This window comes from Phyllobates terribilis, unplaced genomic scaffold (assembly GCF_046119375.1).
Source record: "Phyllobates terribilis strain yellow unplaced genomic scaffold, ASM4611937v1 Scaffold_7__3_contigs__length_470593459, whole genome shotgun sequence".
NCBI classification, from domain to species: domain Eukaryota; kingdom Metazoa; phylum Chordata; class Amphibia; order Anura; family Dendrobatidae; genus Phyllobates; species Phyllobates terribilis.
In genome coordinates this window covers 291549254-291573461 of record NW_027362767.1, presented here as the reverse complement: position 1 = coordinate 291573461, position 24208 = coordinate 291549254, and the positions used below count along the sequence as shown (strand labels likewise).

Sequence of the window (24208 nt, the reverse complement as noted above, 5' to 3'; positions counted from 1 at the left end):
TGGAGGCTCCGGTGACCTCCTCACTCTCACTACTGAGGCATCTACAGTGGAGGCTCCGGTGACCTCCTCACTCTCACTACTGAGGCATCTACAGTGGAGGCTCCGGTGACCTCCTCACTCTCACTACTGAGGCATCTACAGTGGAGGCTCCGGTGACCTCCTCACTCTCACTACTGAGGCATCTACAGTGGAGGCTCCGGTGACCTCCTCACTCTCACTACTGAGGCATCTACAGTGGAGGCTCCGGTGACCTCCTCACTCTCACTACTGAGGCATCTACAGTGGAGGCTCCGGTGACCTCCTCACTCTCACTACTGAGGCATCTACAGTGGAGGCTCCGGTGACCTCCTCACTCTCACTACTGAGGCATCTACAGTGGAGGCTCCGGTGAACTCCTCACTCTCACTACTGAGGCATCTACAGTGGAGGCTCCGGTGAACTCCTCACTCCCACTACTGAGGCATCTACAGTGGAGGCTCCGGTGAACTCCTCACTCCCACTACTGAGGCATCTACAGTGGAGGCTCCGGTGACCTCCTCACTCTCACTACTGAGGCATCTACAGTGGAGGCTCCGGTGACCTCCTCACTCTCACTACTGAGGCATCTACAGTGGAGGCTCCGGTGACCTCCTCACTCTCACTACTGAGGCATCTACAGTGGAGGCTCCGGTGACCTCCTCACTCTCACTACTGAGGCATCTACAGTGGAGGCTCCGGTGACCTCCTCACTCTCACTACTGAGGCATCTACAGTGGAGGCTCCGGTGACCTCCTCACTCTCACTACTGAGGCATCTACAGTGGAGGCTCCGGTGACCTCCTCACTCTCACTACTGAGGCATCTACAGTGGAGGCTCCGGTGACCTCCTCACTCTCACTACTGAGGCATCTACAGTGGAGGCTCCGGTGACCTCCTCACTCTCACTACTGAGGCATCTACAGTGGAGGCTCCGGTGACCTCCTCACTCTCACTACTGAGGCATCTACAGTGGAGGCTCCGGTGACCTCCTCACTCTCACTACTGAGGCATCTACAGTGGAGGCTCCGGTGACCTCCTCACTCTCACTACTGAGGCATCTACAGTGGAGGCTCCGGTGACCTCCTCACTCTCACTACTGAGGCATCTACAGTGGAGGCTCCGGTGACCTCCTCACTCTCACTACTGAGGCATCTACAGTGGAGGCTCCGGTGACCTCCTCACTCTCACTACTGAGGCATCTACAGTGGAGGCTCCGGTGACCTCCTCACTCTCACTACTGAGGCATCTACAGTGGAGGCTCCGGTGACCTCCTCACTCTCACTACTGAGGCATCTACAGTGGAGGCTCCGGTGAACTCCTCACTCCCACTACTGAGGCATCTACAGTGGAGGCTCCGGTGAACTCCTCACTCCCACTACTGAGGCATCTACAGTGGAGGCTCCGGTGAACTCCTCACTCCCACTACTCAGCCGTCTACTCACAGAAGTAACTCCACTCTCCTGCTCGGTCTACTGCGCATGCCTCTCAAAACACCTAGAAAAGACGCCCCATACACTACTCCTGCCGGACTGCGCAGGTCTCATCACACAGCTCAACCAATCAGACTGCGCCACTGTGAGCTCCGCCTTCATAGCGTATGTCATCCACTATGGGAATGCCGCCGCTTCCAATTCTAATTGGCGCGCTGAGTGTTTGTCTCTACTGTGATTGGCTGTTCTCTATATGGGCGTTCTTTATAGCTTGGTCACATGGTAATGAGAGACCAATCAGTTTCGGAGCGCGCGGCATTCGAAGCTGTTGGTGCAGGTCGGGCCTCGGGAGCCATCGCTGGGTGTCAGCGGCTTGTGTAGGTGTGTGCCTCGCTCTGTCCTCTTAGCCGCCGTCTCCTCACAGTCAGTCTTTGGTGAGTTATCACTGCACTCCTGCTTTTGAGGTTGTAGCGCTGTTAGCACGTGTTAGGAAGAATGCGCAGCGGCGGCGCTGGCCGGGTGACTTGGGTGCATAATGCAGTGGTGCTCCCAGTATGGCGGAGACCACCAGTACAGCCCATCTACAGCTGTTGGGGTCGGGCAGTGACTGGTAATGGTCCCTCAATGTCACAGTGCAGCAGAGGGGCTCAGTATGAACACAGGGTGGGTACCACCTCCCCCAGAGGAACACAGCTGTGGGGCGATAAACATGGACATAGCCACTGCCCCCCCCCCCCCCCCCCCCCCTAGCTTGTCCCCTGGTGCAATCAGCGGGTCCCTCCAACATCAGCAGGTTTGGCCAATCTCTTATGTATTGTTACCCTGTGGAAACAGACAGAAAAGGGCCCCTGTGCAAGAACAGTATATGGGCCCTTTGCAGCCGAAGTGCTCCTAAGATGCTAAATTGCATCTGCTTTAGAGGTAGAAATGGTCCCCCCTTAACTCTTGGGTCCCTGAGCGACTGCACAGGTTGCACCAATGATATGTGCGCCCCTGTATTGTTAGCCTGGACAGAATGTCTTCTCTTCCCTCCAATCAGTGTATGTATACATGGTGTAACTACACAACACTGATTGCAGCAGCGAGGAGGGAAAGTCATGGAGATCACAGGCAGGGCTGTGGAGTCGGTATAAAATGGACCGACTCTGACTCCTAAAATATATAATAAATTGGGTACAATAGTTCAATGCTGTTTGTGGGGAATATTATTTTCAAAAGAATTTGGGAAAGTTATGAAATGTCCTATTCCTGATCTAAGGGTCTAGACTTTTAGCTGAGATGAATCTGTGCTACAGTAAATTTATCACTTAAACATGAGCCATGTATGAGGGAGTCGGAGTCATGGAAATTGAGGAGTCGGAGGTTTGACTTACCAACTCCACAGCCCTGCAATCTTTTCTCCAATACAGTTTGCACGTTGTCATCACAGCTGTCTGTTTACACACGAAGGGTTGTGAGATCAATGTGTATTTTTTTTTTTTTGATGAATTTTACATGTACTAAATATTGATGTTATTTTAGTGAACCATCTAATGGACAGGATGCAGTCAGATCACGGTTTGTGTAATAGTATAACTGTACCATGTAAATCAAGCCTTAAAGAGTAACTGTTTTTTTAATATATATATATATATATCACACACACACACACACACACACACACACACACACACACACACACACACACACACACACACACACACTGGTACACCTCCAAAATATTTGTTTTATAGAAAATCCACTTTCTTCTCCTGGACTGATATTTCATTCTCACTTTACAGGTAAAATTTTCCTGTTACTAAGATGGGGAATGACAGTTGGAGCTCATAAAGTTCTATGGAGAAACTCAACTGTCATTTCAGAAGTTGCTTATTTTCATGTGTACTGTGTACTATTGATTAATAAAATAAAAGTTACACTTTAAGTGTGGTTTCACTCGCAGAATTTTATTTTTTGGTTGGTGGATATGTGTTTTTTCTTTTTGTTTTATCTTTTTTCTGCCTCTTGCCCCCAAACCTACAAGGTGGGTTTAGTGATATTTGATGGGGGGAAAAAAAAACACCCTGCATTGATGTTTTGTGAAACAACCCTAAAGATGTTATCCAGGACTTAGAGTTGCTTAAAGAGAACCTGTCACGTCCTAGCTACTATCTACACAGCCTCCATTGCTTTGTTAGTGATGCAATGTCCATCACTAACAAGCTTTTTTTTTCATTAAAATTCTAATACCAACAATCTTATAACCTTTGCTATACTTTGTCCTGCCTGCTCGTGATTACCAGCTTCACTGCGCACACGCTATGTTCCTGCACATGAGCCGTGAGGCTGTGTAGTTTGCAGCTTCACTGCGCACACACGGAAGCTTGTAACCGCACAGGCGGCTGTACATGTAGAAATGTGCATGCGCCCCACAATAATGGCACTTGCCGGGAGCAATACTCAAATACATGGGTGACGCCAGCAGTGACTGAGAGAATCACACCCCTATGACTGAATATGAGCAGGTAGGACAAAGTATATACGAGGGTCAGTCAATAAGTAATGCCTCCCTATTTTTTTTTTTTTCTCCTTTTAATTGGCAAGAAATTAAATGCAATTACATAGGTTGAAAACCACAACATTAACGATTAGTTTGTCACAAGGGCATGTATTCCAGCATGGTAAAAAGCATTCTTGGGACCCACCGTGCACAAACTTTTCTGTATCCCAGTTGTCCAATAATTTTCATCACACTGCCTTTACTGAGGCAGATAATGCCACACAATTCATCTGCAGTCAGCCGGTGGTCACCACGAATGATGTCATTGACTGGCTGAATGTTGCTTGGAGTCACTGTGGTTACTGGCATGCCACTCTGCATTTTGTCAGCCAACGGTGATGGCCCTTCAGCTGTGTTACAGCGAGGAACCCATCGTCTAACAGTACTGACATCCACTGTTGCATCACCGTACACATTTTTCAGTGTCTCATGAATTTGAATGGGCGTTTCACCTTCTGCATGCAAGAATTCAATCACAAAACGTTGTCTAATACGAACATCGATGTCAGACATTTTGCAAACGGATACAGTCCTGCCACCTGTTGGTGCAGGAAGTTGCAATTGCTATGGATTGGAGAAGGTTTGAGGAATTGTGCCAAATTTGAATATTTAACATAACTACCTTATTTAAGGAGGAAAAAAATAGGCATTACTTATTGACTGACCCTCGTATAATGTTATAAAATCATTATGCTACCAACAATTTTAATGAAAAAAGCTTGTTGGTGATGCACATTGCACCACTAGCAATGCTATGGGGGTTGTGTAGATAGTAGCTAGGACGTGACAGGTTCCCTTTAAAGGTATCTTGTCATAGCGCTAGTAACCTGCAGATATTGGGTTAATGGCGTTAAGGTGCCCGGCTGCTGTACTGAAAATGTGGCACCCAGGAGGAAATGAACTTTCCTCCTACCGGGAGCCACAGGATTTCATTCATACAGATGTACGCCATTCTCGCAGTACTGAGTGGCGGCTGTAAGCACATACCAGCACTGACAGTCGGCTCAGCAGTACGTTAGCTGGCCAAGTGCCTTCATAACACTATTGACCATATATTTGCACTTTAATAGCATTATCAGACATGATGGCTTCCCTTTAACAAAAAAAAGAAGGCTGGCAATATGGAAGGACAGCCAAAGTATAACTATTCTCCCCCCAGTGGTACATGGCGCACTTATGCAGCTCTTTAAGTGCTTGCTTACTTGTAGGCAGCAAATCACCCCTGATGTATGTGCCATGCTACGGGGAGAACAATGATGTCTGTAGTCCGCCACTTTTTACGTGCTATGGCCACTTGTGGACTGCATATAACTAATGCCAGGAGAACTGCATGCGGGTGATTGCTGGGGGAGGGAATGGGTGAGTAGAAATGCCCTTGTTTTACAGTATTAGCAGTAGTAATTAACAATCTATAAGCTGGATAACCTTTCTGTAAATACAACAATCTAATAGCAGTTTAATGTGTGGCATGCACTAAACCTGTGCCCTTTATCACCTCATTGTGATCTTCTTCTTTTTCAGATTGCAAGAGAAATATAATAATCTTTGACACGGCGTTTACTTTCATATTTAAACCTGGAGGGATCTACCCAAAAAACAAAAGTGCCAATAGGCACAAAGAGCCCCTTACATCAGCTGCGACGTATGGCGCTAAAAGACATAAAAAATGAACCTAGTGTGACTAGTGGACTGAAGCGGCCATTAAATTGGCTCAAAAGGAGATTGAGTGAATCTGGATGTCCATCTTCACTACACTGTGGCTCAAAGTTTGGAAAAGGTGATGTGGAACAAGATCTAGATTGTTCCTCTGCAGCTTTGAGGACTGAACAAAACCTGAATTTTCGCACAAACGCTCCACTGGCCCTTCAAGATAAAGAAGGAAATGCAAGTGTTCTTCGTAAGATGGAAATCTCCCGACTAAGTGGCCTAAAGCACAATGATGGTGTAGTCTCTCCTGTTCTGAGTAAAGAGATCCTGCCACATGATGATCTGTTCTCTTCTCCTGACTCCTACTCTGCATCTACGGTTTCTGGTGTCTCCAACATGTCCCTATCCTACTTTACTGACCGTACAACTTCCAATGAAAGTGAGGAGCAGGATCCTACAGAGATCTCCATCAATGGAGACAAATATTTTAGCACTCCAATGCCGTCAAAAGAAAGGGTGAAGAAACGGCTTACTCCGGTTATGGAAGTGGATATTGAATCGAATATGTCAGATGAACTCCAACCTCAAGACATTCTATCAAGAATAGATCTGCTTCACAAGAAATCTTACCCTACCGATGTTTTGTCACATGAAAGTCCCACCAAGACTCCACTATATAGAAGTTTCTTTGCTGCTGAGTGCCAAGAAATAGTTAATCAAATCGTGAACATAGAAACAGATGTGAGAACCAAAGGCAAGTGTAAAGTGGAAGAACTTGATGCATCTACCATTGATGCAGAACCTCCTCCATTTGACTGTACACCAATGAAGTCAATGCTGGCTTGTGAAGTGCCCAAAGTGATATCCTCTCTGGAAAGTAGCCCTGTCAACAAAGAGTTGTCACTGTTTGGAGTGAGTCTTCTGGATCTTGAGAAGACTGATCTGCAACTTGATGATTGGAACCAATCTGAATGTCACATGAAAAATAACACTGGGTGTTCTGCGAGTGACGCTGAAGGGCTTTCTCTATTAACTGATGGGCTAAATGGTGTATGTGCTAAGAGGCAGAAGACGGATCCACTTGATAAAAAGGACTGCAAGGTAATTGAAAAGAAAACCTTGTCACCTTTGGCTGCTGCCAGTGGTGAAAAGAGAAATCAAGTTCTCTCCAACATACTACATACGGAACAGGAGCTCTCTGACAATGTAATGACAATGGGCATGTCTTCTGCTCAGGTTGTCAACCAAGTGATGAAGGCTTCACCTCAAACTCTGGTGTTAACTATGAATAATCCCGGGCCCTCTACAACCTGCACTAAACAGATGGGCAACTCAGATGAGCATAACCTGTGCCCCAGTACAGCACAGGACATTGATGTAACCTATGATGCGTTGACACCAACTGATGCTACTCATCTTCTTGAGAAGAGCAAGGCATTGACTGACCCGAGGCTGAGCATTACATCTATACATGAGATGACTATAGAAAATGCCACTCATGTGATTGAAATTTTGCCACCTACCTCTAATACAACACATGATATACCATTTATTCAGGAGGAAATGAATCTAGCAAATACCACGCAGGTTAATGAGATGGTATGTCCGCCACCTGCTAACACGACTCTGGACATTGCCTCAGTGCACGATGATGCAATTTCTGGCAATACTACGCAGGTAATGGATGCAGTGCCGCTCTCTACCAATACCACACAGGACCTCACACCTGTGCATGAGGGAGTTACTGCTGCCATCACAACACAGGTAATTGAAGTGGTACCACAAATTTTGGCAAACACCACACAAGACCTCCCGTTCACGAATGAGAGCAAAGCGGCCAATACTACTCACGAAATTGAAGTGGTGCCACAGTTGTGTGTAAATGCACAGGACATTGCACCAGTTTACATGGCAGCAACACCAACCAATATAATCCAAGCCATCGAGATTCCCAAAGCTTCTGCCAATAGAGTACCAGGTACAACTGCAAGTTGTGGTGACTCAATTCCAACCTGTTGCACTCAAGATGCTGGAGGAATGCAGAAGTCTTTTGTGCTCGTTCCAGGAGCGGGTGAAGCAACCGCTACCCTATGTGCTGACACTAATCCCAAAGCACTTTGTAATGCTAAAGAAAGTTGTGAGCAAACAGATAATCATAGTGACCTCTTTAAAGAGGAGATCCAACCTTCCTTAAATATGACTCTGGATGCACCAGCTCGGCACAGTGATGTGATCGGTGACCTAAGCCTCCATGGTGCTACAGGAACAAAAGCAGAAATGTCTATTTCAAACTCTGACTATAGCCTAAATGCAGAAAATAGGGTCAAGTTTGGAAACCTGTATCATCAAGCCCTTAAGCAAGAAGCTTTAGTGGGCAATGATGGGAATGACTTGCTGTCAGTAGCACCAAATGCACAAACCTCAGTTGTTGTAACTTGTGTTGCTACTGGTCCCAGTATACTGGTGAGTCCACCTGTCCAGGCCAATCCTATTGTTACAGAAGGGCAGAAATTGGAAGGATCTGCGAAAAGTGGCAGCAACTATGGCCCAGGAATGATGGCCTCCCAGACAGGGGTGGACATCTGCAAAGAATCTGGTAATCAACCATTGCTCTCTGAATCCTGTAGTATGATCCAGGAGGAAGAAAATGCTCATGATATCAGTGTCTTTTCTGTTGGATCTCTTTCTTTTGTCACCTCAACGCCTGTTCCTGGATTAAATGATTTTCAATATCAAAAAACTGTTGTGGATTCTGTCCAACAAAACCCTAGTTTGTCCCTTTGCTCTGTATTGGATGAGTCTGCAAATAAGGTCTCGAGAGGACAGCAAATGAACACCCCACATAATGCACAGGGATTGAACTGTAAAGACCAACTAGAAATGTCACATGGATCATCTATCCCTCTCAGATTGCAGAGGGGCTTGTTTCCTCCATCAGAGGCCATGCCGAAACCAATGGCTTTAACATCTGGCATCCCATCAGCACGCCGTTCACTAGCGCTGTGTCAGAATCCGGCAAGGGAAACTGCTGTCTCTAAAATTGCACAGAAGAGTGGAATACCAGGAAGAGGTGTTATCCGCCCCCCTACGGTCCGCCAAAGTATGCCAAGGGTAAGCCCGGGAAACTTAAAACTAGCCATGGAGGGCGCAGGAAGTGGTATGATAAGCAAATCTTCTGCTGGAAGCCGACTCAGAACTCCAAAAGCCGCTGCTGTAAAGGTTTGTAGGATTTATTAATAAGTAGGCAATGCCTAACTTGCCCGGCTCACTTGGCACAACCGTATAACTTTATTTCCTAAATCAATAGTACAAGAAGATACATTACAAAGTCTTATTTTCATATCCGAGAAGTCTGCTTCTTTCTCCTGGAATTTTTCCCTACATAGAATCTCACTGGATTATTTTCTTGTGCACTATTGATTTATGACATGATTGTTATGACCGTCACTCTTTAACCCCTTTCCACATGTCGTGTTTCTCTTTGGTGCATTCTCGGGCGATGAGCCCACACCTTTCCAAGGACATGACAGCTTATCTGTACAGCCGTCATATACCCCTAACAGCCGTGGGCAGAATCGCGAACCACCCGAGGCTGTTAAATGCCACTGTCAATCTCTGACAGCAGCATTTAACTCGTGCTTACTGGAAGCGCGGCACTAACCCTGCCCATTGGTGCCAGTGTCACACGACCGCAGGTCGCCGATGGGTTGGCATGACAACCTGGGGTCTGCAAGAGACTCCTGTGGTTGTCATTGCCAGGTTGCTATGAGTGCCGACGCATTTCTGCTACACACAGGGGATCTGATCATCGGCTGTATGTAGCGGAAGCGATCTGATCGCAGCTTTTAGTCTCCCATGGAAACTATTGAAACTATTATGCAACTATTACACTTTTTTTTTTTTTTTTTTGTAATTTCACCACACTTGGATTGTTTTCCAGTACATGATATGGTAAAATTAATGGTGTCATTCAAAAGTGCAACTCATCCCACAAAAAAAGTAAGCCCTCACATGGCCATATTGACTGAAAAATCAAAAGGTTATGGCGCTGGGAAGAAGGGGAGCAAAAAAACAGAAAATGGCCCAGGGTTAAAGGGGTTGTCTGGTCTGGAATGACAAGTTTGCAGTCACTCTGAGTGCAGACTTGTGAATCCTCCCAGCGCTCGCACTGTCCACTTTGAGGATTTGACGGTTTCTGCACTGGGAACGGCAGTTAAGTATGTGATACAGGTTCTAGCCAGGAGTATGCATAACAGGCTCAGACTCACTCAATACACTTGTATGGAACGAGGCCACACACTAGACAGGTTCTGGATTGGAAGTATGCAATCTTGTACTTTACTACCGTTCCTGGTGCAGACACTGGCGAATCCTTGCAGTGTCCACAAGTCTGCATTCACATGAAGTATTGATGGGTTTTGGTACAGTGGACAGTCTCTCCATGACTGTGTGCTTGCTGATATATGGAACGCTATTAGAAAAAAAATTTCAATCAGTAAATGGGACTGCCCATTGTTGTGTGTGTGTGGTTTTTTTTTTTTTTTTTTTTTTTTTTTTCCCCCCCCATCATTTCAGTTTTTCTTTATAGGTAAAGCCAACTATGACACATTCACAACTACCACCTGCCCCCTCTTCTGATAAACCACAATCACGATTGGGGGTCCCAGGTCCTACTAGACAACTGTCTATTGGAGGCCAGAATGTGCATGATGCTCCAAGTGCCAAGACTTTTTCAGGTGTGCGTCCACCAGCCTCAACAGGTGACAACACAGCATTTCCAAAGCTGATATTAATGGTACTTTGTATGTTAGTGCAACATCTCTAACTTAATTTTTCTTGAATAGGAACAGGCCTTCTAAGACCGGGAACATCAGTACGCCCCCCTCTTCCACAATCTCAAAAGACTTCTCCAAAACGTAAATCTCAAGTCCAAGGTGAGCCTAAAAAAAAAAAAATGTAGTGTTTTGAAGGGGTCTGCTACTTTTTCATGTTAGTGCAGCTTTCCCCACACGCTGACTTGCTCTTCTATCCATATAATTGCTGCTGGCGGAGGTCATGTGACCCAACTGGTCCAGCTGCCTCCTCCAATAGAAAAGCAGCTTTCCTATGAGATGTTTCAATGTTAAAGGCGACTGATGGACCCGTCTGGCCACATGCTCCTCCAGCAGCCATCAGTCAGTGTGTGTGAGGAAAGCTGCACAAAGATTGTCCAAGCCCTTCTATATTTAGCTTCTTTAGTACAGACGGCTGCACGACACACAAGTTATTTTCTTTAATTGTATGTGTTACACTTAAGCTCTTCAGGCACTTCACTAACTCAAGTACAGAGTATTTTTTTTACCTAGTGTTCCTTAAAGTCATGCACAGGTTGGTTAAACCCTTCCTGGTATTGGACATATTGATGCGTCTTGTGTTCGGTCCCTGTCTTAGAGGCAGATGCCGGCTGTGTAACAGATACTAAGCCTGCATCAAAGTGCAGCAAGTCGAGCTTCACCTGCTGCTATTTACTACTCAAATGCCGCTGTCCGTCTTAGACTACAGGTTTTAAAGTGTGTGATCTGGGGGTTGTGCCACTACATGCCCATCGCCCCACCCCTAGCAATGCGTTGACAGGTTGCTTTAGCATCTGGGGACCTGCTGAAATCCTCAGTGTCTGCAATGACTACTTCTGTGAAGACCAGTGGCTGGCTGGCCTTCACAGGAGACCATGTTTTTTACTATATACTGCTTTACAGTAGTATCTGCAATTTTCCGATTGCTTATACTATGTACACTGCAATAAGTCTGCTGTGGACTTAAAAAAAAAAAAAAGTTTGAAAGGGAATCGGTCACCCCAAAAAATTCTGTTTAATAGCATTACTAACCTGCCCGGCTCCTGTACTTAGAATTAAATTTCTCCCAGTAGGGTTTGGCTATTTCTCTCAGCAGCATTTGGGCTTCAGTCACTGTTCTGTCGCGGGTTCAGTAATTGCTCTGAGAATACAGAGCGGCCTCTGTAACCGTGGCCCCAATGCAGAGGGAGTGTCAGTCGGGGCCGGTTGCAACCTCTCCGTATACTCAAAGCGGTGACAGAACCCCGCGTCAGCACGGTGGCTGAAACCCGAATGTTGCTGAGGGAAATAAAGTTAATTTTCTCCTGGCAGGTTAACCCCCCCCCCCCTTCAGGACATATTATGTAGACTTACGTCATGTCCCTGACTTTGATGCGAGCTGCCTTAATCAGCTGTCATGTGCCTTAACAGCCGTGGATGATTTGGAGCTCTACCCATGGATGTTAACCAGTTAAAATACAAAGGGATAAACCGACACGATTAAAAAACAAAACAAAAAACCTTATGCAGGACTGTTTTCATGCACCTTGCGACTGATGGGAGCATCAGGTGCTTCACCACACAAAGCAGTGTCCATATAGTCTCTCGATGGATGAAAGGTGGCACTCTCCGTCCCATAAAAATGACTTTATCCAAACATCATACAAATCGGCTACAGAGGGGTGTGGGCATCATGAAGGTCCTTGTTGTCTGCATCCACACTTTCAATAAAGTTGTTTTTTATGGGATGGAGAGTGCCACCTTTCATCCTTCGTGAGACTATATGTAAACCAGTTAAATCCCGCTGTCAATTTGACAGCAGGATTTTTTTCACACGCCAGCCGGAAGCGCATCACAAATCCCAATCGTGTGACAGGCGCCGCTTTGGGTTGTCATGACACCTGGTGGTCTGCAGAAGACCCCTGTGGCTGGTGTTCATAGGTGATTGGACGATCGCAGCTTCATGTCAAGGGGACTATTAAAGTAAAAAGTGTAGAAAAAAACAAAGTTCAAATCACCCCTCTTTTTCCCTATTGAAAATAAAACCATTAAATACACACATTCGGTATCACTGCATTCAGAAATGTCCAATCTCTCAAAGTATAAAGTAAATTAATCCGATAGATAAACAATGTACCGAGAAAAAAAATCTAAATGCCAGAAGTAAATTTTTTTTTTTTTTTTTTTTTTTTTTCTTCATCACTTATTTAAAGAAAAATAAACTATACATGTTTGCTATCTGCGTACTCGTACTGACCTGTGGAATCCTATTGCCCGGTCAGTTTTACCATATGAGTAACATGGTAAATAAAAAAAACAAGTGTGAAACTGCCTCCCCCTCCAGTCTTTCAGTACACTATATGGTAAAGGCATTGGTGTCAAAGTACAACTCGTATTGCAAAAAAGAACAAAAAAAAAGCCCTTACACTGCCATATTGACGGAAAAATAACGTTATGGCTCTTTGGAAGAAGGGAAGGAAAAAAAATGCAAAAAAATAAAAATGGAAAATTGCCGTGGCGTGAAGGGGTTAAAGAAATTGTCCACTATTAACGGCCAGTGATGGCACGGCTCACAGGCAATAAAGACCATGCAAGGTATTTACGAAGACTTGTTTCCACAATTTAAATCGATGGAGCATTGTTAATAGTGGACAATTTCTTTAACGCTATGAACCCCATATCTGCAGGTTAATAGTGTTTTTTTTTTTTTTTTTTGACAGGCTCCCTTTAAAAAAAATAAATAAATCATTCAAATCTCCCTCCGTGCGGTGACAAATTAAGTTAAAAATTTTTTTGTCTTTCTAATTTCAAAAATATTCACTGGTAGAGAAGCTGTATCTGTTTAGAGCTGTGTATACAGTTATTGTGAAGGCAGAGACGGTAATAAACAGTCTCTGCATTCTTTATGGGGGTCTGGCTATGTCTGAAAGCAGGATGCCTGCACTCAACAGCTGCACTTATTACTATATACAATAATGTTTTAGAATGCTGCTGCGGAGTAGAACGTGGATTGGCCGGTTGTTTGTCTATGGGTGGTCCGGAACTAGTTAAATATACAAAGGAAAAATCTAACCTCAATGTCTTAAAAACAACTCTAACTCCAGAATTGCGTGGTTTGGGTCTTTTTTCTGTATCCACACTTTTGGAAGGGGTGTTTTTCCCCATTCTGCCTTGTTTTCCAGTACATGGAATGGTAACATGAATTTCATTCAAAACTAACTTAGGAAGGGGGTTAATAAAGGTCTTTACTGTTTGTAATTCTCACGTGCCAGGGTGGTCCATCACTGCTGGATGGTATTTTAGTCACTATACAAATCAGGACTGATGCACTTCATTTATCATAATTCTTTATCACAGGATTAGCTGCCAAGAAAAATCCTAGAGAAATCCCTACACTTGGGTGTCAGAGAGAAATTGGATCCAAAGCCGAAGGCACATCTGCTGTAAGATCCTCTGCAAAACGGCCCCCTCCTGCTCTAGGCTCCGCTACTGAAGCGAGTAGTCAACCTAGTTCTTCTCTAAACCAGACCGTGCAAACCAAAGCAGAGAACCACGAGAAGGAACAATGCTCACTGTCCACAAAAGCTGATGTTGCAGGTGTTCCTTCTATTTCTACTGGTAAGTAATGAGGATTTCAGCCCAAACTTCAGATTCACGTATGAGTAGTAAATTGTTGATCCCCGTGTATCCCCTCGATGCCCAGCTAGAAATGCACATGGTAAAAAAAAAAAAAAAAAATCAGGACAAGTGGTGTATCCTTTTCTGCTCAGCAGACCAACTATCAGATCCAACTTACAATCTGCTTGCAACATTCAATTGAATGAGAACACTCCTATAGTGCAGATGTTGCATTCTAATTAATGCACATTCTTTAAAAAAAGTTACTGCTCTGTCAGGAAGGGGGAGAGGGAGGGGATGATCCAAAAACAAATTTGTTTTTTAGATGTTGATTTTTCTGGCTGAAAAAATGCACATCAAAAAGTGTGGGCATGTCTAAAAGAAGTTGTCCACAACTTGGACAACTCCTTCTCATTCACCAGCTTGGCACTGATAAAATATTAAAGCTTATACTCTCCTCCCATTTCAGCACGCGCAGTCTGGGGTCTTCCGTGTGGTTGTTGTGACAGGTGAGCTGTCTAGCGCCCAGTCAGCCCTGGCGACACTGACTCCGCATTTGGACAAATTGAACATGAAGAGGAAGGTGGAGATCAACTGCAGCCCACCCTCCCTCCAATACCCACCCTTCCCTCCATGTTCAATTCAACACAAGGCGGGGGACAGTGACATCAGCACTGATTGGATGCCGGGGTCACATGTTACAACAGCACCGGAGCCGTGGGACAGCGAGTGCAGACACTGCTTTTTTTTCAGGGCCAAACATTTAGATCAAGAAAAGAGGTTGTCCACTGCTAGGGCAACCACCCCTAAGTCTGTCCTATAGGTAGCAATCTTCAGCGGCCCTGCTGTCATCAAGGCTCTCTGCATGCAGTGCCTTTTAATAGTAGACTTTAAAGTGCACCTGCCAGCAGGATTGTGCTTAGTAAGCCACATACACTGTCAGGTGGGTGACTTTACACTGATTAAAATGATACCTTTGATGAAACCGTCCTGTGGTTCTTGTGTAATCTTTATTTTCAGTTTTGAGATAATAATATGCTTGTGCTCCGGGGCGGCCTGTGGGGTGGGCTTCAACTGTATTCCTTCAGTGACCTGCCTCCTATTTTGCATACTGCATATAGTATTGTGGGTTTCTAATAAAAAAATAAAATTTCATACATCAAAATGGCTCCCGCGCAGTAGCATCTCTCGCAAGCGCTGCCGACGGCGCCATTTTGCTGCAGCCAAATTTTTTTTTTTTTTTTTTTGGTCCAAGAAACATGGCGCTCGTTTGCACAGTAGCATCTATCGATTGCCAGTAGATGCTATTGCATCAGCTGTGCTTGCGCAGTAACACCTATTGGCAAGCAATAGATGGTACTGCACGGGTGGGGGTGCCATTTTTTGATGGATGAAAAAAAAATTTATTTATTTACTTTTTTTTTTTTTTAGAAGCCCAAAATACTATATGCAGTATGTAAAATAGGAGACACTGGTGAGTGAAGGCACAGTGAGCTGTCAGAAGGCATACAGTGGAATATATAAGCAGAGCACCAGATAAAGCCTCCCTGAAGCACATGCATATCATTATCTCCAAACAAAGTAAAGTTTAGACAAGAATCACAGGATGGATTTCATCAGCTAAGGTATCATTTTAATCAGAGTAATGTCTCCCACCTGACAGTGTATGTAGCTTACTGAGCACAATCCTGTTGACAGGTGCGCTTTAGGCTTGCACTTTTCCACTATTTAGCTTGGGAGTCATTGGTGTCGTATTAAAGGGAACTAAACTATTTGCATTTTTTTTTTTTTTTTTATATATTTGTCTAACAATCAAATCTATCTATTTGTTTTCTCTAGTAGAGTTGGCCGACTCTGAACTTGACCAATGCCGGCACCTAGAGGTATTTAGCTGACTCCTCTTGTTTTAGGGTTTATTACTCTGGCAAACGTGTGTGTGTGTGTATGGTTATAGACTGGTAAACATTTGGGTGTTTTCTGTAATGACCGCAGTGTTTCTCATTGCACTGCTAGCTGGTCTCCCTTTTTAGTATATGTGCACACAACATACTTCTGTGTGTGTGTATAATATATATAGATATACTTACATTAAGAGCTTGTGATGTAGCTTTGGACTTCCGGCCAGTCAGAAGCTACTGTCACAAGATGGCGCTGCGCGGCACCGAAAAATAGTGAAGACATTGGCAGGTAAGCATGAAGTGGTGGGACCTTAGTTTAGTAGAACCACCCCAGTGCTGGGAAAGTGTGGTGCTTTTTCTTCCTTTTATTAAAAAAAAAACAAACTTTTGGGAACGTGGTTTAGGCGTAGCATTGAATATTTTTTTTTTTTTTTTTTTTTTTTTTATACTTAGATGTGTAAATGCTGTCAAGAGAGGCATCTTCAGCTTCTGCAGGAGGTTGAAAACCTAAAAAAACTTATTGGTGAGTATTCTTCTATATTCTTTTCAGTCATTTTGAATCAGTAAAGCAAAAGCTAGAAAATATGCTCAGTAAAATACTGAGCTCATAATAAACAGACAAGGGAACAAGTATTTTGTGCCAAAAAAATGATTGGACCTCTATAATTGTACAAAATTGTAAGTCTTAAGTTCCAAAATAAGATGGAGAAATTATGCAATTCCAACATTTTCAAACTTGCTCTTCTGCACCTTGTTTGGTAAATGTGCCACATCTGACAGAGGCTCGTACATGCTATACTGAAATGAAGTGAAATGGTCACTGCCGTTTCATCATACTTTGCATAAATCAACAGTACAAGGAAATATTGTAATATCTTATCAGAGAAAATGCTTCTTTCTCCACTTATGAGCCACATCCCTGCCCCCTCCCACCCAACTTCTTTAGTGTCATTTAATCAGAAATGCAGCTAAAATCCATTTTGCACAAACCTTGGAATGCATGCTGACTGAGGGATCAGATTACAGCTGCCTACTGAAATCTATGGAGTGGGGAGGAGCAGAGTGATGGAGGGCAGACACAGACAGTCCTGTTGCTTTCTAGTGACTGTTTTTGCCTCTTTTGTTGCTTCTGAGAATGCTAGAGACTTGTGTTGAGCAAATTTGTTCGGCATTTCAAATTGGTGTTCGGGGTTCCGGCTTGTTCACGCCAAAAAGAAATCAGCTCCGTTCTCTAACATCCCTAATAACATCTGCGTGGAAAATCGGGGATGTTCGCGGCTGGAGCTTTGTGGGGGGTTTTTTGCGCGCGAACAAGCCGGAACCCCAAACACTAACCCGAATTTAAAATGAGCAAATTTGTTGGGCAACACTACTAGAGACAGCTGAAAATGAAAAATGTATTGTGAGATTTTTCTCCTGAATGAGATGCTTTAACCCCTTAACTGCTGCTGATATGACTTTCTACAACAGTCATTAGGGGGCCTTAACCGCTTTTTCACAGCACTGAGGATTTGGTGTATCGTGCCTGCCCCTTAGCGGGCAAAAATACCGTTGATGACAGCTGACATATTGAGGTATTGGCTTTGGAACCAGTCTGGGCCGATTAATCCCCTAAATGCCCCTATCAATCACAACAGCAACATTAAAGGGATTAAAACAACCCCTTTAACACCATCTGCCACCCAAGATGGTAATCGCGGGTTCCGATAGTGGTCATCTGATGACCCCAGGGTACAGGGAACTGTTAGAACTAAGTAGGGGCTCTACACTGTATGGAGACAAAATGTATGGGCACTGAACTAACAAATTTGCAATTCACAATAAAAAAAAAAGAAAAAAAAACCTTACGTGGATGTTACAAACTATTCATTGATGGATGCAGTTTCTAAAGCTGGGTCACTTTCTGGGTTTTCTGCTATTGTAGGACTTTAATGGCTCTGCAAATTTAAAATTTGAACTGTAAGTTCAAAATGCGCACTACACACCTAGATAATCCTTAAGCAGTGAGTTGCCAAAATGGAGTCACTTGTGGAGGGTTCTACTATTTTTGGCACCTCTGGGGCTCTTCAAATGCAACACGGTCTCCAAATTTGCGTTCCAAAAAATGAAATGGCCTTTGCTTTCCAAGTTTTGCCACGTGCCCAAACATTATTTTTTTTTTTACCACACGGGGTATTGCTGTGTTTTGAGAAATCTCATAAATTATGGCGTCCATTTTCTCTTAGGCTATGTGCCCACGATGCAGAAATGCTCAGGATTTTTTCCTGAGCGTTTCTGCATCTCCCTGGCAGAAAAAAACGCATGCGGATTGTACATGTTTTTTCCTGCCAGGGACATGCGGAAATGGAGCGTTATTCACTGACCTTTCCGCATGCGGATTGACAAGCGGCATGGATTTATATAGTGTGGCCCGAGAGAATGTTTAAAATAAATAAATGTATACTTGCCCTCCGATGGCCCCCGTGTCCTGCTTTGCACTCCGTTCTCCCTTGCCGGCAACGCTGGATTGAAAGACCTGCCGACGTCAGCGTCGCGTGACCTGTCACATGACTCTGACGTCACCGCAGGTCCTTCAATCCACCGCAAAGTGCCTGGAAGGAAGGAGGAGCGCAGCTCGGGCCGCCAGAAGGTAAGTATACATTTTTATTTTTTTTACAGATTTTTTTTTTTTTAATGGTACCTGGGTCCAGAGGAGACTCTCCTCTCCACCCGGGTACATCCGCACATTAGAACGCGCCAATTACAAAAGTACAGATGCGGAATTGGCGCGTTCTAATGCAAGTCAATGGCGGCGAAAACGCAGCACTTCCGCAAAATAATTGGTAGTGCTGCGTTTTTTTCCGCAATGATAATCCGCAGCGGAAATTTCCGCAGCATGTGCACAGCATATGTGGATTATCATTGGGGAACATGGCAGACCTTCTACCATGTGTTTTCACTGCTTTTCCGCAGCTGCAAAACCACTGCAGAAACGCATTAAAAACGCATCGTGGGCACACAGCCTTGCTGTACGTCATGGAATTTATATATTTGGTGCTAAAACATTATTTTAGTGAAGAAAAAAATTAATGTAACCTGCGGGTTATAAATGCTCAGTACACCCCTAGATAAATTCCTTGAGGGGTCTAGTTTCCAGAATGTTGGTCATTTGTGGGTTTCTACTATCTTGGCATGTAAAAGACTCTGCAAATGCAACATGGCGTGCACCCAAACTTGCGTTCCAAAAATCACATGGCGTTCTTTACATTCCGAACTCTGCCATGAGCCAAACAGCAGTTTTAGATCACGTATGGGATATTACCACATCTAGGAGAAATTGCGTAACAAATTATGGGGTCCATTTTCTCCTGTTACTCTTTGCGGAGAAATGCAAGCTTGGGGGGGGGGGGGGGTAAAAAAAATGTATTGAGAAAAAATATAATTCTTCATTTTCACAACCAAATGTTAAATGGACTGTCAGTGCAGAATGACTGGTTCCACCATGAGGCACCAAGTGTTCAACCCAAGTCCCGCCAATCAATTAAATACATTTTCCGACCTGCTTATTTTCAATTGATCTCCACCTTTTTAACATGGTAACAAAATAAGACTTTGAAAATTTCTGACAAGAAGTAAACCTATCGAAAATGTTATTTTGTGTGGTATGACTACCTGGTTTAAGGATATAAGCATTCAAAGCTTGAAAATCATTAAGTTTTCCTCAAACTTCAGATGTATTCACAAATTAAAATCGACTTATTTACCACTAACAATCTCAGAATCAGGATATGTAGAAGTGTTCCAGAGTTGCCACATAAAGTGACGCAGGCTAGATTTGAAAAAAATGGGGCTTGGTTATTAAGGTTGAAAGTTGACTCTCGCTAAGGGGTTAAGAACTCTGATTATGAAAATTAACTTTTTATGAAAAGATTTTTATTTTTTTCAGGTATAATAATATAAATCATGAACTTTTTCAGCTATGGTTAAAATGTCACGTCTTCTAACATGCAAATTGAGCTCCTATAGTGTGAATTTCTTGGGCTTGTCTTTCTCGCAAAGTTTTTTTTTTTTTTTTTTTTCACTTGCATAGAGTGGTCATTAAATGTAACCATAAGATAGCTTGTTTTATTTATCAAGCGCACCATTTGGGTTACAGGTGACTTAACAACAGTCTCTTATGGGAAGGCATAGAAGGAAAAAAAAAACAAAACGGCAAGTCTACTTGTTTTTTACTTTTTTAAACTTAACCTTATTCATGCCACATGGTGAATTGCATTAGCCACAATCTATTTTGGCACTGATCATGGCCTTTTAACTTCCCTAGATGCCACTGTCAATTAGGACAGCAGCATCTGGATGATTAACTGAAAGGGAGGGCTGCTGCTTAAAAAACTTAGTGTATGTATTTTTTTTAATATTTCAGCAACTGTGGGCTGCTATTTTTATTTGAATGTGTCTAATCGTCAGCGTACGATATTTGCGGGCACTCAGTGGATTTCTGGTAGATATAGGGCATATGAGACTGTTCGTCATTTGACTGTAATCTCCCATGCTTGTGGCTGTCTCTGATGCGAGCTGTGTACGCCATCTTTCATGCCCAGTCCACAGCTATGGGTGGAGCCCGGTGTTCTTTTATTGTAACTCTGGGCTACAGTTTTTCTCACACTGCTACTTACTGTGATCAGAGTGGAGCAGTCAAATCACTGCTGGCTGCAGCACTCTCATCAGTGATTGCTGCAGCGCTGGTTCCCAGACCTGATGTCACCATGCACTCACCGGCAATTGTCACCATTGAGAACAGGTCACTCATTGAAGTGGCTACCATAGCTCTGTTCTATGATCACAGTAATTACCAGTGACTGGTAAAGGTCCAGAGTGGTGCAGTCTTATTACTGACTGCACCACTCTGATCAGTTAAAAGTAGTGGTGACCAGGGTTAGCATCTGGGAGCCACAAACCTATAGCTTACCTCTCATATAACTTATGTTAAACTGCTGTTATTTGTAAAACCTAAATTCTAAAAAAAAAAAAAAAAAAAAGTTAAAACAATATGTAAAGAATGCACTGCTTTAGAAAGCTTTATAGCCATGTTTTATTCACAATGGAACACAGATCAGAAGGTGACCGTTTAGAAATGCTTAATTTCGTTTGAAGGGGAGAAAAAAAAAAAAATTAGAAATGGCAACAACCCATCTTAAAGTTGGGACAGGACCATGTCTACCATTGTGTAGCATCTCCTCTTTATACAACAGTCTGGGAAATGGCAACACCAATTGTTGATGTCTGGGAGAGAAATGTTGTCTGTCTGTAGGCTTCTCTCTACTCAAATGTCCTGGATCTTCTTGCCGTATTTGGATGAAGACCATTTTTCTAAAATTGTCCCACTATTTTTTTTTGATGCAGGTGTTCAAATTGGTGACCCTCTGACCATCTTTGTATATGAGCATGTTCGAGAAGCAGTCTCTCCAGAGGCCAATACATGTGACACTTGTAAACCCTGTCCCAACTCTTCTGAAATGTGTTGCTGTCATAAATTTCTACATTAGAAATGTTTCCATATCATTTGAAAAGAATAACTCCCCCTTCTGATTTGTTTTTAATGCAGCATCCCAACTTTTTTGGCATTGAGCTTGTATAGGTCCCTGGGAAAGCTGGGTATCAACTTAACCTGGAACAACTTTCTCAAGGACCCAGCCTTCCCAGAAACGGACACCACTAACGGTAGCTGAAGAACCTAATAACTTATAAGATTAATTTAGCCCTCCCAACCTATCCGCCCCATTCCCGTCTCATCCTCACAAATGAAAGTACAGTAAAAAGTTATATTTCAGCTGCATAATTCAACAATGGAATATCTTAACTAAATATGGCAATATAGTTTGACTGCATGGGGATTAGGCTAATAAGTCATTGTTAAAAAGTCTTATATTTTGAATTTTTATAATCAGTATCATGGTTGAAAATCAAACCTACAACTGTCTGAAGATCACAGGCATGTGATATTGTAATTAATTGCTGCTTATTACTTTTAGGTAAAGTATGTCATACTCAAGTGGAAGTGACCCATATGGCTGCTACATAACATGAAGGCTTGGAAGAACATGGGAGTGCGGCTCTAGATGAAGGATAATCACGCTTTCACGTTGCGTTCAGGCACCCGTTTGTTGGTCCCGTCAGGGCTTGTCTGCATCCCTCTCGGAAAACGGGATTCTGTCATGCTCCGAAGGGGCCATAGACGATAATGGTGCCGACAGAGCAAACGTGCATCGTTTTCGGGCATATTTGCCTACTGGAGGCGAACACTAAGACAGTCTGCTACCCAACGGGACTAACAAACGGGTGTCTGAATGCAATGTGGAGGCGCCATTGCACGGGTTCACAAGTTTGTTACATAACTGTATTTGCAAAGCTGCCTAATGAGCATTAGGAGAAAAGCTGCTATGTTATATATGCACAGAGTGCCCCCTTCTCCCCCCAGTCATACTTATCCACATAAGATTATATATACTGTCTTCTGTAATATTGTAATTAATGTTTATTTTATTCTAATATGTACAAAAAATAAATCACTGATTTAATTTTCCAGTGTACTAGATTTTCTTAACTTTTGGTCTAGTAAGTGTTTTTATCTTTACCAAATATAGTGAAAATAAAGAAAAGCCGAACATAAGCACCTACACTTTTTTTTTTTTTTTTTCTCTTCTATGTTGGTAATCAAATTGCAGTCAACATGTAAAGGATTGTCCAAATCGGATGTAAAAGCTTTGAAAAAGACAAATTAAAATTTTGTAAAATACTGTGGCACAATTAGTAAAGTAAAAAAAAATGCCCCCAAGAAGACATTACTGAGCTATTTGACTACTCCCACCCAAATTAAAGGCGTTGTACACTACTTTATATTACTCTTCTATCACTGGCCGCTCACAGGCATCACGTGACCCCCAGCTGCAGCCGCTGATGTCACGGTAAGTGCTGGCAGCAGGTGGGGGGGGGGGGGGGGTGTCTGTCTTCTGCATTCCACAGTGGATGCCAGGCTGTGGGTGGTGTTTATTACCCCCCACCCCCGTCACACTTAGCATCCACCGTGCGCTCTACCTCTCCCCATTCATTGGGAAAGCGCGCAGTGGATGCTGGGTGTGATGCGGGGGGTAACCTCACCCACAAACCAGCAGCCACTGTGTGGACCCCAGCGCTGAGTCACGCCTCACTTGTTGTGATGTCAGCGCGGGGTCACGTGATGCCTGTGAGCGGCCACCGATAGCACCACTCGCAGGCATTATCAGCAACACAAGGTATTTACAAAAAGTATTAGGGGCCCCGGGGGGGGGGGAGGGGGGGTGTTAATATAAAGTACTGGACAATTTCTTTAAATTAAAAATTGGAAGAAGCAGAGGAAATGCATTATCTTTTGTTTTGTTTTTTTTCTTCTATCTGTAACAGAAAAGTGATTTATTATATAAAAAAAAAAAAAAGCCCCACTGCTCAGTCTATCCTTTTTGGAACAATTGTATCCAGTAGTGTAATCCTTACACTCGCACTGTGCCAGATTCGTTATAATGTCCCCGGTGAATCCGATCAATACCTCCTGATCGCCCCATTTACCTGGGTGAAACTCCCAGAAATGACTAGCAATGGTTTGGCTTTGCAAAATGTCAATGATTCTAAATCTGATAGGCCCCTCTGCTGCATAATATCTGAGGTGCTATAAAATTCCTACACTTAATTTGTGGAAGGTCATGCCAATGTAGACAAGGGCAAAGTAAATAACTGTAAATGACTTGCAATTAATAAAATGTACAACTTTAAATTCCTGATCCTGTGTGGAGTTTTTAAAAGATGTTAGTCCTAGTCAGGTACATGAATTTACAATTTGCACACAACTGAAATCTCCATTTCGGTCCTGAAGAGTTGGTGAATGCAAACTTTTAACAACACAATCAGACAACCACTATGTGCCTGCAGACCTCTGAATCTTTACAGTGTGCGCATCGCAAGCTGTCGGGATTCTCCAGTGTCTCTGCCGAGACAAGGGGTCACGTGGCACATGTGGTGAATAGACAGGATCTGCCTCACTCATTACAAGTGAATTGAGTGAGGCTGAACAAGTCTAGTTGGAATGTGGCCGGGAGTATACTAATCACATACTTGCAGTCACGTGACCGCTTGGTCTTTTTGGCATGCCAAATCAAACAAGAGAGAAACCTGCATGGAAACGGGGATCACCACATCTATAAATACTTTATTGGACATTACATTTATTGTACAGAAG

General features: G+C 43.6%; 1 protein-coding gene across 7 annotated transcripts; it reads left to right on the top strand.

Moving 5' to 3' along the window:
• Positions 1 to 1714: 1714 nt before the first annotated feature.
• LOC141154667 (uncharacterized) lies at positions 1715 to 22851 on the top strand. Of its 7 annotated transcripts, none has more exons than XM_073640972.1 (8): positions 1715 to 1881; positions 5508 to 8744; positions 10222 to 10393; positions 10478 to 10567; positions 13802 to 14062; positions 15902 to 15945; positions 16414 to 16483; positions 21972 to 22851. In XM_073640972.1, the coding sequence occupies exons 2-8, from the start codon at positions 5631 to 5633 to the stop codon at positions 22019 to 22021; spliced, it is 3801 nt and encodes a 1266-aa protein (XP_073497073.1). In that variant the 5' UTR covers positions 1715 to 1881; positions 5508 to 5630; the 3' UTR covers positions 22022 to 22851. The 7 variants fall into 7 exon arrangements, with proteins under 7 accessions (XP_073497073.1, XP_073497072.1, XP_073497071.1 ...); XM_073640971.1 differs by having other exon boundaries at positions 5508 to 8852; positions 10222 to 10369; positions 10484 to 10567; XM_073640970.1 differs by having other exon boundaries at positions 5508 to 8852; positions 10222 to 10369.
• The last annotated feature ends 1357 nt before the right edge of the window (positions 22852 to 24208 follow it).

Excerpts from the sequence above, each read along its gene's own strand:
- LOC141154667 (XM_073640966.1), top strand. The coding sequence starts at position 5,631 with ATGGCGCTAAAAGACATAAAAAATGAACCTAGTGTGACTAGTGGACTG. Across the intron at positions 10,568-13,801 it reads ACGTAAATCTCAAGTCCAAG|GATTAGCTGCCAAGAAAAAT; the intron begins GTGAGCCTAAAA and ends TCTTTATCACAG. Across the intron at positions 15,946-16,413 it reads ACCAATGCCGGCACCTAGAG|ATGTGTAAATGCTGTCAAGA; the intron begins GTATTTAGCTGA and ends TTTTATACTTAG.